The following is a 17,051-nucleotide window of genomic DNA, read 5'->3' as shown; positions in this document are numbered from 1 at the left end:
CTCAGAGTGAATCTGCTTTTTTTCAGATGCCGGTCGTTTGCTAATTAATGGCAAGCCCAATCCTCATCAATGGCCAGACTGCCCCCTAAGCCCTCTGGGCCAGGGCTGGGGGTGGTCTGTGCATACATTCATGATAGAGGTTCTTCCACTTGGCCTGGCACAGCCCAGAGGCTGGACTCTGGTGTAGGATACTGAGCGCGTGGGCCGTGATTAGGGTTCAGAAGTCAGTTGTGGGGATGCTTAACCTCTCTGATTTTGCTTCTGCCCCATTTCTTGTTCTTTCAGGAATTTCGTGCAAAGTCCAGCTGCCTCCACTTGCTGGGAGCCAGGAGAGGCCGGAGGGAGAGGTTGTGCACACATCCCCTCTCCAAGCCGTAGACTGGGGAGGATCAGCACCCCTGGGGCCAGGATCGGACAGCAGGATCGGGCAGCATTGTGGTAAAGCTTCACGGGGCCCCCCTGAGTGTGGCTCTTCCCGGTCACGGGTCCACCCAAGTGGGGGCCTCCCTGAGCACCAACCTCGCAAGGCAGGGCCCCCTGAGTCCGCAGGCCCCTGGGGCCAGGACACGGCTGCCATTCTGGCTCCGATCACACACGTGGAAGAAAGAACAGGACAGGGAGGCTGTTTGGTGCCCGGGGATGCAGGTGGGGTGGGGTTTGAAGCCCAGCCCTGCTTAGACCAGCACCCTGGGCGGCCTCTGGAAGGCTCTGGCTGCTCCAGCTCGAGGCTGGATGCCCGGGGTCCCACGCAGGGAGGCAGAGGAGAGGTGGGCACAGCGCACACCAGGCTGGGCATCCACACTTCCGCCTGGGCGGGTATCCGGGCCACCAGGCAGGGCCACCAGCTTCCCTGAAGGAAGCACAAGTGCGGCTGCTGCGGCTGGCTGTGCAGCCCCTACGAGGGGTCGAGGGGCCCTGGCCCTGCCTCGGCAAGGGAGAGAGCAGCGCCGCCCCCGGCCCTCCAGATGGCTGGGCGTGCTGCGGGGTGGGAGCAGGTGGGAGGACCCAAGGAGAGCCCCCAAGTGGCTGGCCGTCTAGGAAGACGCCCCGGCCCTCCTGCCTCCCACCATCCGAGTATGGACAGCACACGCGTGTCCAAAGGCACACACACATGCGTGCACGCACACACACACGCACACACAGCCCTGACAAGTTCAGGGGAACAGCTTTATTCCAACCGCTGTAGGTTGGCCGCAGAAAGCTGGCCACTGAGGCCTCCTGGCACAGAGCAAGCGTCCACCCCAGTACCCCGGGGTACCACACCCTGGGCACTGCAGGTGTTGGCCCGATCTCAGGGCCCCAGGGGTTGGCCTCGCTCAGTCCTCCCACCCTCTTCCACCCCGGGGATGGGCGCGTCACCACCGCGGGGTCCGTGCCTGGGTCGTCGCCACCCTGCCAGGCCCCCTGGAGCCTGCCCCCATCCACGGTGAGCCGGGGCGCCCCCAGCAGGCAGCACCTCCCGGAGAGCCCGGGACCTGGCCCGCATGCCCGCGACTTGCGTCCTAGGCCAGGGTCACAGAGAAAGAGTCCCGGCTCCCGTGGGCCTTGGCAGTGGGCGTGGAGGCCAGTGCCGACTCCTCCTCCTGGAACTCCTTGGCCGTGAAGTAGTAGCAGATGGCGTCCAGGCAGCAGTTGGCATCTGAGAGCTTGCTGGTGACGGAGAGGGCGTAGCAGAGGGCGGGGGTGGGGGCGCTGCGGCTCGCGGCCACGCGCACCGCCAGCACCACGTGTAAGGGCAGGAAGCAGGCCACGAACACGACCAGGTTCGCCCAGACCGTGCGGGTGGCCCTCCGGGTGGCCTCTGCCTGGTCCGTGTGGGCGGCCGGCCCCTGGCCCAGGGCAGCGACCACCTGCAGGGGGCAGAGAGGCAGCACGGCCAGCGGGGAGAGGGCCGTGGTGTTGGACTCTGCCGGGAGACGCCCAGGAAGCAGCAGCCGCCCTCCCGCGCCCCCAGGGCCCACCGGAGCACCAGCGAGCCCGTCACCAGCGCCCAGAGCGCCGCGCACACGGCCACGGCCTGCCGCGGGGAGCGGAGGGCGGGGCCACGTAGCGGTCCGCGGCGACGGCCGTCACCAGGCTGATGCTCATGTACCCGTTCGTCGGGTAGACGCCCTGGGAGAGCTGGCAGAACGGCGTGTCCTCGGTTCTCTGCTTCAGGGAATGCAGGAAGAAGGGCAGGGCGCAGAGCAGGCAGAGGTCGGCCACGGCCAGGCTGGCCACGTAGATGTGCGTCTCCGTCCACCGCCGCACGCGGCAGCGGAACACCCACAGCGCCAGGCCGTTGAGCAGCAGCCCCAGCGCCAGCAGCAGGCCCACGTAGGCGTCCACGATGTTCTTGACCCAGGAGGGCCAGGTGGGCTCACTGGAGTGACAGGTACCGTTCATGGTCCTGCAGCTGCAGGAGAGAAGCAGGGATGAGGAGGGCTGGCGGGGGGGAGGGGCGCCCCTGGGGCCAGCGAGGCCCCGCCCACCTCTGGCCAGGGATGCAGGAGGTGAGCGCGCCACCCCCCCTACCTCCCCCCCCCCCCCCCGCACCGCTACATCCAGTAGCCCAAAACTCACCTTCCCAAAGAAAATCCTAGAAATCATCAGGGGCTCTGAAGCACCCTCCAGGCCACACCCCTGCCCGCTGGACGAGTGGGGGAACCGAGGCTTTCAGAGGCCTGAGGGGGGCTCAAGGTCACACAGCGAGCCAGGCCAGGGCTGGGACTAGATCTCCTGGATGGCCAGGAAGGTGGGAGGGGCTCAGGGGCTCAGTCTCCACTGGCCAGCGCCCAAATCCTGAGGGCCCCCCACGGTGCCAGCTCTCAGGACAGGGAGCCCGAAGGGCAGCCAGCCTGGCCCCAGCCCTTGCCACTCTCCAGGTGGCTCCAAGGAGAGACCTGAGGGCCGTCCACTGCCCCCTCCCCCTCCCCCCACCCAGTCTCTGGCTGCAGGGGTGCTGACATGCCGTTTAGGCAGCGGGGCTGCGGCTCAGGACAGCCCCCCAGGAAACCCCAGAACACCCTTGTCCCCCCTCCCTCCCTCCCTCCCTCCCTCCCGTGCCACCCCGGGCACCACCACCTTCCGAGTGCCCGCCCACCCCAGTGCTGTGCCCTGGGGTCCACTTGCAAGGGCCCCTTGAGCCCTCTGTGGTCAGAGGTCCAGACGCACGGTTCAGAACAGGCCCCCGGGTGGCACTGGGGCGTCCCCTGCTCCATCATCATCAAGGCCACTGTTAAGGCTTCACCCTCCACCACCCATACTGTCCCCTCCCTCCCTTGGACAAGCTCCACGACAGGGCCCAGGAGGGCTGGGACCGGTCCCCCAGGGCCGGGGTGGACCTGGTCACGGGTCTGACACACAGGGCCTGGCCTGTGATGTAGGGATTGGACTCCGGACTCACCCGAGCGCCGGGTGAGCCTTGGCCTCCCGAGCACAAGGGGGTTCTGGTGTCACACATGTGGGGTCATGGAGCACTTGTGTGAGTGACCGGTGTGCCAGTGCCTAGCACAGGGAACACACTACCAAGCCCCCACCTCACTTCCCCCGGCTGGAAGGGCCTGGAGGGGCAGGGTGGGCGTGGCCTCCCCGCCCCCAGGAGCACCAGGCCCTGGGGGGAGGGGTGCTCCCTGCGCTTGGGGTGGTAAGGAAGGGCGGGTCCTGGGCGAGCTCTACTGCCTTGAGCCCTCCCCACACAGGAAGAGAAGAAATATCTAGAACCGTTAGGTTCATTAGTGCCTGCAGCCGGGTGGGAGGGAGGGCGACTCGTTTCCTCAGCCGCGGCCCCCTGGGAACCTCCAGACCACAGTCCTTTAGGGAAGCGGGAGCACAGATTTCAGCTCGAACGGAAGTATTCCACCAAATCATCCCATTTTGTCTCCGGAATTTGCAAAGGGCGGCCCTGCCAGCAACCAGAGCTTTATGAGCCTTCACCATGGTTTCCGCTCTCCGCGCCCCTGACGAGGTGCTCTCCTTTTTTTGTTGTTTTTAAGGAGTCTGCTCACTCTTCTCTCTGTTCTGTGAGTGACACCCAGGTTCTGAGGCCCCTCAGACCACAAGCCAGCCAGGCTCCACAGGCCCCGAGCCCACCAGAACTGACCACGGGGATCCTCCCTCCTTGCCTGTCCCGCCCTCGCGGCCGCAGCTCCCCCCCCCCCCAAGCATGTGTGAGCTTCCCGGCGGCTCAGTCAAGGCCCCCCACCAGCCCAGATTCCTCAGAACCTGCTGAGAAGGTACCTCAAGGCCCCACAGAGTCACGGTGCCGCCGTGGGACCCCCCCCACCCGAGGCGGGTCCAGCAGCGGCGAACGGTCGCTGCCCTTCCGGCTGACCTTGGGCGGGGGGGGGGGGGGGCAGGATGAGATGCCCGGGGCTGCGTGCGGTTGGGTGTCTGGGAGTATGACTCACAGGCTGGCCTCGGTGTGGCCCGAGCTCTCCTCACCGTCCCAGACAGGGCTTGGCATGGTTTTGAAGGTACCCGGTGGGGTCCTGAACACTTGGCCAGATCGGGGGGCCCGCATCTGTGTCCTTGGGGCGCCTCCTGTACAAGCCCGGGGAAGTCAGGTCGCGGGTCCAGCCCAAGCGGCACGGGGCCGTCCGGAAGCCACCGATGGCACCGCATATCCTGCCTGTGTCTGGCCCTGGCGTGGGGACCTGTGTCCAGGGCAGGGCCCCCGCTGTCCTAGTGTCCTAGTGGCCCCACTGCCGCACGGCCAGCGCAGAGCGCTGAGTGACACGGGCTGGGAGCTTCCTGCTGGGGGGTGGGGGGGGGGGGGGAGGGGAGCGGCACCTCCCGGGTACCGCTTCCTTCCTGATGGTGCCATCAGTCTGCCTCCTCACGCCAGTGGAAAGGTGCCCTGGATTCTGCACTGAGGCTCCTCTGTAATGACCCGACAGGGGCCTGGGGTCGGGTCTGGGAGGCCGGCCCACCCCACGGCCCCGGGGCCCCACAGACGCCTTGAGCGGGACCTGGGGAAGGGACTGGGGTGCAGACCCTGGGGCCTGAGCACCGTAGAGGCCTCTGGAGCCGGGGCCCCGCGCAAGAAATACTCCAGGATCCAGGACGGACGCGCGTGGGTGACCGAAGCGTCGCGGAGCCAAGATCCCCGCGGCGGGAATACGGCGCGCAAACATTTTCTGTTCTAGTTTCTCAAGCGCCGGTCCCAGCCCACGAAGTGGGTTTCAGGGTCTCGAATGAGGTGGGAGTCCCGGCCCTGGAGGAGACCCCAAGTTGCTTCCCATTTGTTGCCCACGCCGGATGCCCCCCCACACGCATGGAGGGCGGCTCTCCTTTCCAGATCATCGTCCTCACAAAGCACCTCTGGCAGGATGCTCCCCTGAGCTCCCCCCCTCACCCTTCCGAGACCCCACCACAGCCTCACCCCCTCTGAGACCATCATACCCTCACACCCGCTGAGACCCCCCCATCACACCCCACCCCTTCCGAGACCCCATCACACCCCACCCCCTCAGAGACCCGCATCACACCCCCACCCCCTCAGAGACCCGCATCACACCCCCACCCCCTCAGAGACCCCCATCACACCCCCACCCCTTCCGAGACCCCCCCATTATTTCCTCACCGCCTCTGAGACTCCCCCCACCATACGCTCACTCCCTCTGAGACCCCCCCATCACCCCCTCACCTCCAAGCTTCCCGGCTCCAGATGGGAAAGTGGGGGCAGCCCTGGCCGACCGTCCCCGGACCTTAAGGCAGGCAGGTGGCAGGGTTGGCGGACGACAGAGCGCAGGTGCCGGGACCACCACCTGTGCCGGCTCAGGGCTGCCGGGGTAGTTTCTGGGAAGGGAAGCGGGGAGTGGCATGGCCTCCCCAGACACGTCTGCGGAGACGGGGCGTCCTAGAAACAACCCGAGAGAGAGCGAGACCGCTCCTCTGACCCCAGCCTCTCTACCCATCCGCCCTGCAGAGTGAGGGACCTTTCCCGGGGCGGGGCCCCCCCGGGGCTGCAGGTCGGTGTCCCCCGCCCCCAGGGCCAGCATCCCCTGGCGGGAAGGCCACACGCGCAGGCACCCTCCAGGGCACACCCGCCGCGACCCACCGACGTGTGTGGGCACAGAGGCTCCTCAGACAGGCGACTTCCTGCGGCTCTGCGCGCACGGGCGGCCCTGCTCCAGGGGCCTCCTGGGGCGACCTCCCCACTCTGAGCTCACGCCGAGCCTTGAGCCTTCGCGTCTTCCTCCCACTTAGCCCAGCGCGGCGCGCACAGTGTGGCAGGGACCCGACTCCTCGTCGTTGCGGCTTCTCTGCGCCGAACCATCACCGCCGCCCCTGCTCATTGGCGGAGGCAGCAACCGAGGCCCCCAGAAGGCAGTGGCTGGGCCGGGCCTCCTGGCCCTGTGACCAGGGCCCCCTCCCCCACCACAGCAGCCCCAGGCACAGCCCTCCAGAGCCAGCCTGCCTCCCCCTCCTCCCCCGCCTCTCTGCCCCTCTCTGGGGGCCCCACCCCTTCCTAGCACCCCGTTCGTCTGGTTTTCCTTATAGAATTTCTCATGAATTAGAAGGGCTCTTCTGTGTACTCAGTTCTTGCCTGTGGCTGGGACCCGCCTGCTGTCGGCCGCGTCAGTGCCTGGTGTGGAGTGAGGCCTCCCTAAAGCGTTTTTTTTTGTTTTTTTTTTTTTTTTAATTTTTTTTTTTCAACGTTTATTTATTTTTGGGACAGAGAGAGACAGAGCATGAATGGGGGAGGGGCAGAGAGAGAGGGAGACACAGAATCAGAAACAGGCTCCAGGCTCCGAGCCATCAGCCCAGAGCCCGACGCGGGGCTCGAACTCACGGACCGCGAGATCGTGACCTGGCTGAAGTCGGACGCTTAACCGACTGCCCCACCCAGGCGCCCCTCCCTAAAGCGTTTTAACCAGTCGGCGGTGGCCTCGAAGGGAGAATCCAGCCGGCGACGCATGCCGAGGAAGAAGCCGGATTCTTGGCTCACGGGCACCCTCTAAACAGTAGTGGCCTCGACTCAGAAAGCGTCTGCCCCGGGTGGGCTGGGGCGTCGGAAGCTTCCCTCTGCCAAGCTCCCTCCCTGTGCGGGGCTGGGGCCGGGTCCTTTCCCCCTCAAGCCCCACTGGACCCCGCGGGTTCAAGAGGCCTGACCTCGCAGGGCAGGCTCCAGATGCCAGACCAGGCCCGTCCTCTGGCTGCCGGGCGGCCTCGAACCATAGCGACGGGCCTCCGCAAAGCAGCACTTGCGAGGCCCCGCTCGCTGCCCCGAGACCCACCGCGGAGCCCCTGAGAGCCTCCACCAGCCGGGGCACTGGGGCTCAGTGGACCTGCACCCCCTGGCCGCCACCCCTGCCTGGGGTCCCAGTCCCCGCTCCTGCTTTGCACGCACAGAGCCCACGTGGCAATCCTCGTGTGGTGGATCCTTCTTGCCCCTTCCTCCTGGCCCTCGCCCCTCCGAATGGTTGGGGTTGGAGGGAAAAGGGCCACTCGGCTGATGTCAAGATGACACGTCACTGCCCTGCTGAGAGCCGGGAGCCTCCAAGGGAAGTGAGCCCGGGAGTCTGAGTCACTCCGCAGGAGGCTGCTGGATGGGGCCGAGGGGCGGGCCCAGGAAACGCTGAACCCCTGCCTCCGGGGGGCTTCCCTCCTTGGGTGGGAAGCGCGCCCCTGCCCACCTGGGTCACGCGGAAACCAAGTGCTGAGAATGGGGGCATTCGGGACCCTCACCTAGGAAGAGGGCAAAGGATCCTGAGGACACTGGGCAACGCGGCCGCCCAGGGTCGACTCCCTGAGCCAAAATGTGCGTCCACTCTGACCTAAAATGACCGTCTACTCTTGGTCTGCTCCCTCCTCTGCACCCACGCTTGGGCCCTGCCTGGGCACCACGCTGGGCACAACGCTGAGGCAGGCGCCCCAGGAGCGGGGCCCTGCACTCACATCGCCTCCGACTCCTGGGGGTTCACAGAGGGCAGGACCGGAGGCTTCTAGGAGGAGGTGGCCAGGGGCAGGGAGGGAGCAAGCTGCAGGAGGAGCAGGAAGGGAGCCTCAGGCGGACAGTGGGCAGGGGCGTGGCTTGACTGCACGGAGCCACGGCCCTTTCCTCTGGTTTGGGGGTGGGGGGGCGGGGGAGCCTGAGCGGAGCCCCGAGAAGCAGAGCCGAAAGCTGGCCAGGGGGCCGCCTTCCGAGCCACACTGGGGGTCAGGTGGGTCTTTCACGACCTCCCGGTCCCCCCACGTTGGAGCCTGAAGCCGAGGCACGCCAGGCCCCCCAGCCTGCCTTCACCGGCCGCGCTCACCCTTTGCTCGGTGGGTTTGCGCATCAGCCTCCGAGTACGAAAACGTGGCACCAGAGCATGGTTAATCCTCACGCCCGAGTTGTCGGCAGCCCCTTGGATGCTGTGCCGGAGGCCAGCGCCTCACCCCTGCCCGGCCTAACCCCAGGCACCTGGGGGTGGAACCAGCCGGGCCTCTGGCACGGAAGCCGTTGCCACCGCTGACACTTTCTGTTCCCCTGTCCCCAGCAACTGTCTCTGGGAACCTCCTCCCCCTCCCCCCATCTGGCCCAGAGCCAGATGAGGACGCCAAGGGGCTGGAGGGGTCCCGGGAGGGGTCAGCTGCCCCCAGCACCCCCGCACCCGAGTCCCCCTCCCCTCCTCAGCTGGGGGGCCCGGCCTTGGGCCCCCCCCCCCCACTCTTCTTCACAGACCCTTCCAGCCCTGTCCCCTCCTCAGGCCCCTCGGGCCCCTCCTCCACTTGGCAGCCAGGGTCCCTCTGCCTCCTGGGAAAATGAGGCCCTGTCACTTGCTAACACTCTCGAACCGCGTGGGGCTGTCCCTAGGTCACCCCCAGGCACTGTCTCCCATTAAGAGGGCTTCTTCTTTCCCAGTGTCCTCAGCCCGGGGTCTTCCCTTGGCATTCAGAAACAAGCCTCGACTCCCCAGGGGGAGGAAGTGGGGGGGGGGGGGGCGGTGACACCTTCCTGGCCACACTGCCCCCTTGACATCCCACCCTCTGCTCCCTCTGGCATCCACCCTGTACCACAGGAAGTGGCTGGGGTGCAGGGAAGGTCAAGGTTAAGAGCCTCCCACCCCCCCCCCCCCCGGCCTCTGGCCAAAACCCCAGGCCCAGGCCTGCGGGGACAGGCTGTGAGGGGGCACCAGAGGATGGCCACCCTGTTCCCAGGGACCCGCAGGCACATCTGGGGGGGCAGAACAGCCTTACGGGCCTTGGGCCGGACAGCCGGCGCTCAGGACGCAACTCGGCCTCCGGCCTCTGGCGCTGCCGATGGCCAGTGGGCACGCGCCGACACCCCACGGACAGAGGCCCCGCCTCCGGGATGCGCACCCCGGAGCCCTGGGCGGGCAGCCCTGGCTGTGCCCGGCGCGGTGCTCCTGGTCTTGTTCCCTGCGTTTCTCCTTGGCGTCCCCTTGTGAACCCTCCGTGCCCCAGACAGACCCTGCCTTCAGCCACATTTGCCCCTGGAGCCCCTTTCCCAACCCTTGGCCCTGGGCCCAGGAAGCGCCTCTGCTCGGCCTCCCTGGGACAGAGGGTCAGGGCCAAGTCGGGCGCTCAGACAGCACGTCCACAGCCCTTCCTGGACAGAGATTTGGCCCAAGCAAGGAGGGGAAGGGGGCCTTGTCAGACAGGAGAAGGCACCACAGCACAAGGGACACTGTGGCAACTTGGGGAATGTGAGGGCATCTTGAGAGAGTTCTCAGGGGGGCCTGAGGGCCTGAGGGGTTCCTGGGGGGATCCTGAGAGAGTCCTGGGGGGGTCCTGAGGGGGTCCTGAGGTCTGCTGACCTTGGCTGGGCTGCTCCCGCCGGTGACATCCTAGGGCCTGTCACTGGCTGGGCAGCATGGGCACAGGGTCCCCAGGGGTCGAGGCAGGCTGCTCTCCTGCCCCCACCCCCACCCCACAGCCTCACAGATGCACAGGCTCAGCGAGGAGCACAGTGGGTGCCGCCCTCCCTGCCCGTCCTCCTGCCTACCCCACCCCTTCCTTCAACAGCAGTGGTGGGCAGCCTCCCCCGACCTGTGCCCTTGGACACGCAGGGACCAGGGACCCGGGGCACCTCCCACCACCTCTGCATCTTTTGCCCCGAGGTGGAAGATGCCTCGGGACATCTGGACACTCGAAGATGACAAAAGTGCCCCATCGGCAGGCCGGCCACTGCACGCACAGGGCGTGGGGGATGGGGGAGAGCGGCGACCTGGGCAGGTGCCGGCCTCCAGCTTCCCCGGGACAGCTTGCTCACTCCGACAGCTCTTGCTCCCCTCCTCCTGGGCTGGCTCCTCGAGGAGCCCCTGGGGGACCCGGGGGTGGGGTGAGTGGTGGAACGCTGCAGGTTCCTCTCCGCCTCCTCCTGCTTGTGCTGACCCAATGTGCTCCTCTGCCATCCCAGGCACCTTCCCCTTTCTCAGCCCCAGACGGCTCCGAAGGCAAGGCTGGTGGCTGCCCCCACCACCCAGGTTCCGCGCCTGGGGCTGCGGTCTCCCTGCACCCCCCCCCCCCCGACCGACATGGGCCCTGGGCTCCCTGCCCTGCCTGGGGAGTCCTCCCCACTCCCTGCGGCCACCCTCCCGGGCATGGCTCCTCTTTCAGTCAGTGCTGCCGGCGCGCAGGTGGGAGGCTGGGGGGTCTCCACGCCTGTGGACCCCAGGCTGAGGATTGAGATGGGCGGAGAGCAGCGGCTCACCCCTGCCCGAGAGTCAGCTGTCAAGGTGCAGCGCCGGCCGCCGATCCGGGGAAGGGCCACCTCCCTTGAAAGCGGCTTGTCTGGAGGGCTTTTCCCTGCCTCCCCTCCTCCAAGGGCAGATGGCCTCCGGCTTGGGCTCGTCTGAGCCAGTCTGTCTGGGGCGGGCCAAGAAGCGCCCGCTTTACCAGCGCCAGGTGATGCCGGGGCAGGGAGCCCCCCCTCACCCTGCAGCGCTCTGCCCAGCATTCTGTGTCAGCCCCTGTCCTTGTCTCCGCCCAGGACCTCTGCCTTTGGAGGTCGGCAAGATGCCAACAAGAGACAGGAACAGACTCACAGAAAAGGAGATGTGAGATGCAGAGGACTCACTGGAGATCTAAAAGGGGCCCGCGCACTCATCAACTGAGAAACGTGAACTCAAAGTGCACGGCAATTCTGCTTCCCCCCCGTCAGATGAGCTAAGTCCGAGCACTTGGCAGCGATTGAAGGCGGGGAACATCGTCAGATACGGCCCACTGATCTTCCCCGTGGAGAGGGCCTGGCAATCCTGCAACGTTGGAGATGCCCTGCCCTTTGACCCGGCGACCACACTTCCGGGCATCTGTCCCACGACAGAGCCGTGGGGTTCTGAAAAGGATACTCGACGGTCTACCCTCACGGTGCTGTAGTGAAGCGGGGCCTGGAAACCACCCGGACGTCTGTCCGCCAAGCCCTGGAGGCATGAGATGCTTGCCGTCCACACCACGGGGCACCAGGAAGTCGTAAAAAAGGAAGGAGAAATATTTCTATCCATTACTCAGTGGTTTTCTCCAGGGTCGATTGAAGAACGAAAAATAGTGTTGATGCGCGTTTATTATAGCACACCAACAGCTTATATTTTACAAATGGAAGGAAAAGCCAAAAAATTTGTTTACAATTAAATCATTACCTATGAGGAACAGGTGGGGAGGAGGAGAAGGGAGCCAGGAATAGAAGCTAGACCTCGAGGGGCACCTGGGTGGCTTAGTCAGTCGAGCGTCCGACTTCGGCTCGGGTCACGATCTCGCGGTTTGTGAGTTTGAGCCCCGCGTCGGGCTCTGTGCTGACGGCTCGGGGCCTGGAGCCTGCTTCGGATTCTGTGTCTCCCTCTCTCTCTCTCTGCCCCTCCCCTGCTCACGCTCTGTCTCCGTCTCTCAAAAATAAATAAATGTTAACAGAAGTTTTTAAGTATGTAGCTCTGAATTGGAGTGAAAGCTATCAGTGTATCCTTGTACTGTGTTCTATCTTAAAAAGAAAAGTTAGTATCTTAATTCTGTCCGTTGACAAGACCTAAACGCAAGCACCCTAAACATCCAGATTTTGGTCTGTAGGTATCATTTCTCCTGAGGAGAAAGAGGGGCTCCCGAGGCAGCGGACGCTCTCAGGCCTGGGTCAGAACATGTATAAAATGAGCCTGGAATTGTGTTTCGCCCTAGAGAACGAAGCAGATCCAGACTCTTGGCCACTGTCTAGAGGACTCAGGAGTGACCTCGAGTTCGCTCCCACTGGCCAAAGATAAGATGATCTGAATATCAATAGGAGGATCATTTCCATGAATTGGAACTCAAAAAAAATCGCTTAAATCCATGAATTTGCACTTAAACTTAAAAACAAACGACCTGTCACTTCATGTGTCGGGTAGCTTGCCAAAAACAAACATCACACCTGAACTTGAAGGAGCACCTGGAACTCGCCACCTGTGACAAGAGCCACAGAGGGCGTGGGATACAGTAAGTGACGCCCTAGGGGTGCAAGCAGCAAACCCCGGTCTGGGGCCGCTCTGCAGGGCAGGGCATCAAAGGCAAGAGTCTGGAGGGGAGTCCGGAGGGGCGCTGGGCTGCCTCCATCACCCACCTGGGCACCAGCCTCCGCAGCCCCGGCTCCGAACCTGCACCGCCCAGGTGGGAAACTGAGGCCCAGGTGGGGCAGGGACTGGCCTGAGGGTGCCGGGGTGAGCAGAGGAGAGAACCGGAACGCCCAGCCCGGGCTCTTGCCCAGCGCAGACTTGAGGATGCAGCACGCACCTGGGGCGAAGGCCAGGGAAGGAGCAGCGAGGGCGCTGAGCTGACCCTCAGACACGGGTGGGCCGTGGGGGGCGGGAGGGCCACAGAGGTGGGGAGGGGGCGCACGGTCGGGGTGTGAGGGTGACGGGGACTGGGGAGAGGGAGGAGAGTGGGCCCCTCCAAGGTTGAGGTTGGGCTTAGGGCCGGAGTGAGGGGGAGGTCAGAGGGCAGTCAGGGTCAGGGTTAGGACTGTGTTAGGGCAGGGTTAGAGCCAAGCATTAAGGAGTCGTGAAGTAAGCCTTGAGTTTTTACTTGATACTCGCTTATTCTAAAAATCTGGAGTCCGAGATTCTCTTTCCAGAATTTTGTGTTGGTTTTTTGTTTTGTTTTTAAATGTTCATTTATTTTGAGACGGTGAGCACGGGTGCATGAGCAGGGGTGGGGCCGAGAGAGAGGGCAAGAGAGAATCTCAAGCAGACTCCATGCTCGGCACAGAGCCCAACATGGGGTGGGTCCCACGGACCGTAAGATCACGACTTGGGCTGAGATCAGGAGTCGGACACTTAACCGCCTGCACCACCCAGGTGCCCCATGTGTGTGTTTTGATGAGAGACAAACTCTTTAAAGGCCTGATATACAAGCGAAGCCATTTTAGATTTCTTCTTAGAAAGAAATCAAGCTTTGGTTCAAACCAAAAAGCCTGGCTTGTGGCCCATGTTGTGCACCTGCCTTGTGAACAAGTACCTGCAGGAAAACCATCTTGTCCCTCACACATGGACCGATGCTGCTACCTCCCGCATCCCTCGATGGTAAAACTCAGGATTCCTGCTACGAGCTGATCTCCAATCTTTGGAGCTTTTACAAGATGTGAAAAGTATGTAACCCTGTAAAACCGTTCATTCTCTAGACGCCTTTCTTCCCTGCGAAGGCATGTTTCCTGGGCAGTTGTTCTAACTTGGGTTCAAGCAAAACTCTTCTTTTAGAGATTCCAAAAGGTTTGTTCATTTTGCACCTCTCTCTCTCTCTCTCTCTCTCTCTCTCACACACACACACACACACACACGCACACACACATGCACATGCACACGGTTTCATGGGCCCTGCTCTCAGATCTGCTCACCCTCACCTGGAGCACCCCACCTCTGCTCTCCCCTCCCTGCCTTCCCATCCTGCAAGTCCACCCATAGCAGGCTGCTCCTTGCCAGCCCCACCCGTGCCCACCTGTCCACTTTAACTTCCTCCAGCACATATGTGCTGAGCTGAGTGGGGTCCGGCCTCCTCTTCAGGCCAGCTCCCGCCACGGTGGGGCTTGTACTCCCGGAAGCCACGTTGCAGGCTTGTGGAAAGCCACCCCGTGTGGCAGCCAGAGGCGCAGTCTAGATGAGAGACCGGACCTCCGCCGTGGTCCCAGCTGTCTGCCAAGCCCTGCCGGAGGACCGTGTGATGGCGCAGGTCAGATCCTCCTGAAGGAGGTGTCCTCATTCAGAGTCTAGCTCCTCAAACCCCTGCGATGCTCAGACACTGGGGTCCGGACCCCACCGTGGGCAGTCCGCACCCCGGCAGGCACCTCACGGGCACCGTCTTGACTCCCAGCGACATTTGGCAGAGTTCTTCATTGTTCGGTGTTTTAACAAAGTATTGAATAGATTTAAATGTACAGCCACGTGCACGTTCACAAATTAAGAAACGGAGCTTCCAATGACCTTCAAGCGCCCCTGCATCCTGCCCCAGCTCTGAAACCCTCTCACGGCGCCCCCCCAGGGGCAACTGGAGCTGCCGCCTTCTTTGGTTCCAAGGTGGCACGCTAGATGGCTCTGCTCCTTCCTCTCCGGACTCTCCCCTCACGCCTCTGTCCCAAGGTTGGAGTGCATGGGGCTTGGCCCTGGACCCTTTTCTTGCCCCATCACGCACTCTCCATAAGCAGATTCACCCACTGCCATTGGTTCATCAATTACCAAATGCCCGACTCCAGCTGCCAGCTCCAGCCCAGACTCCTGGACCACACGTGGAACCGCCCCTCAGGCATCTTCCCTTGGATGCCCTGGAAGCACCTCCAGTGCAACTTGTTCAAAACCGACAGGACCCCCCTTCACCTCCTGCTCTAACACTATCTTCCTGCAAAGTTCCCCATCTCAGAGAATGATCCCCCCGCCTTGCTTCCCAGGCCAGATATTTGACTCCCATTCTTGATACTCAATTTCCCCTTCCCTTCTTCCCCCCCCTTCTATATCCCATCAGTCATCAATAAGTTAAATATGCATACTGTAAACCTAATATCACCCACTGAAAAAAAAAGTTATAATAAATTAGCCAATAGAGGAGATAAATGGAATACAAAACAGAACATTTGATCCCAAAGAAAGGAGGAAACGGGTACAAAGAACGGCTGAGATAAATAGTACACAAATGTCAGGGGGTAGATTTAACCCAACTGTATCAACACTTACATTAAATGTAATTGGTCTGCTGTTCCAATTAAAAGGTAAAGATTTTCAAACTGGATGAAAGAAGCAAAAGATGATAATAGACTGTCTGAATGACACTTTATTATTTTTTTTTTTAAGAGACAGAGAGAGAGCGCTCAAGAGAGACAGCTCACATGTGAGCAGGGGAGGGGCAGAGAGAGAAGGAGAGAGAATCCCAAGCAGACTCAGTGCTGTCATCACAGAATCTGATGCAGGGCTGGATCCCACGAACCGTGAGATCAGAACCAAGCCAAAATTAAGAGTTAGACACTCAACTGACTGAGCCACCCAGGTGCCCAGAACACACGCTTTCAATATAAAGTTAGGTTAAAAGTTAAAAAAAAAAAAAGTAAAATGAAAGAATGGAGAGAGAAAACGCCAATGCTAACCTCAAGAATGCTGGAATGAGTAAATTAATATCAAAGTTGACTTCAATACTGGGAATATTACCAGAGATTAAAAGGGACATTTCATACCAATAAGACGATCAACTCATCAAGCATGTCTAACAGTTCCAAAGGCGTATTACTTAATTTCGGAGGTTCAACATATGGGAATTAACAGAACTAGCAGGATAAATAGAAAAATCCACAACTGCAATGGGTTATCCTGACACTCTTCTCTCCGTAACTGAGAGAAAACGAATAAGGATAGAGCTGACTTGAACGACAGTCAGCTTGTCCAAGCTGATACTTCGAGAACGGTGTGCCCAAAAGGAGTATGTAATCCTTTCACGTGCACAATGAACATTCTCTAAAATAGGCCAAACACTAGGCCACAACTTATGTCTCAATACAATTAAAAGGAATTAAGTCATATAGAGTATGTTCTCTGAATATGATGCAATTAGAAAGAACAAAAAGATATAGGATATCTGAAGAATGCCCAAATATATGGAACTTAAACAACATAATTAACTCAAGGGCCAAGTAAATAATCAAAGGGAAACTAGGAAATATGTTGAACTAAATGGCAATGAAAACACAATTTACCAATATTTGTGAGACAAAGCTAAGGCCGTGTTTAGAGGAAAATGTGCAGCTTTGAGTGCTTATATTAGAAAAGAGAAAAGGCCTAAAATCATTGATCTAAGATTCCACTTTGGGAACCTAGGATAAAAACAACAAATTAAAATGAAGTGAGTAGAAGAAAGGAAATTAAAAAAGTAGAAATTTAATATAATACAAAAATAACAGATAAAATCAATAAACTGAAAGTTGGTTTTCTTGAGAAGATCAATGAAGTTGATAAACCTAGGGCTACACTGATCAAGGTAAAAAACACCCCACAAATTACTAATATCAGAAATGAAAGAGAAAGCATCAATTCAGATCCTACCAACATTAGAATAATAAAAGAACGTCATTAATAATGTCGTGCAAATATATTTGACAACCCAGTTGAAATGCACAAATGTATTTTCTTAAGTGTATTTATTTATTTTAAGAGAGAGAGAAAGCAGGAGAGGGGCAGCGAGAGGAGAGAGAGAGAATCCTAAGCAGGTTCCCTCCTGTCAGTGCAGAGTCTGATGTGGGGCTCAGTCCCACTCACGGTGAGATCATGACCTGAGGTGAAATCAACTGAGTCACTCAGGTGCTCTGAAATGCACAAATTTCTTAAAAGTCACAGCTTGTCAAAACTTGTACAAGAAATAGAAAATTTGAATAGTCTATATTTATTAAAGTTGTTGAATTCATAATCTAAAACTTTCCCACAAAGAAACCCCCAACCCCGATGGTGTCACTGGTGAATTCTACCAAACATTTAAGAATAAAATAATATCAATCCTTAGCACTTTCAGAACATAAAGGAGAACACTTCTTTTTTTTAAAAAAAATTTTTTTTCCAACGTTTATTTATTTTTGGGACAGAGAGAGACAGAGCATGAACGGGGGAGGGGCAGAGAGAGGGAGACACAGAATCGGA

The 17,051-nt window shown here is 60.3% G+C and overlaps 1 protein-coding gene across 1 annotated transcript; it reads right to left on the bottom strand.

Moving 5' to 3' along the window:
• Positions 1 to 1,097: 1,097 nt before the first annotated feature.
• LOC125158944 (G-protein coupled receptor 35-like) lies at positions 1,098 to 5,407 on the bottom strand. The gene is given in 4 exon segments (XM_047846625.1): positions 1,098 to 1,907; positions 1,910 to 2,040; positions 2,043 to 2,395; positions 4,389 to 5,407. Coding segments are annotated over 4 exon segments (1,002 nt in total). The 5' UTR covers positions 4,502 to 5,407; the 3' UTR covers positions 1,098 to 1,502.
• Between the last annotated feature and the right edge of the window lie 11,644 nt (positions 5,408 to 17,051).

The sequence above is a fragment of the Prionailurus viverrinus genome, unplaced genomic scaffold, assembly GCF_022837055.1.
Source record: "Prionailurus viverrinus isolate Anna unplaced genomic scaffold, UM_Priviv_1.0 scaffold_39, whole genome shotgun sequence".
NCBI lineage: Eukaryota > Metazoa > Chordata > Mammalia > Carnivora > Felidae > Prionailurus > Prionailurus viverrinus.
Note: the sequence above shows the minus strand (reverse complement) of the source record. Positions and strands in the feature narration are given on the sequence as shown.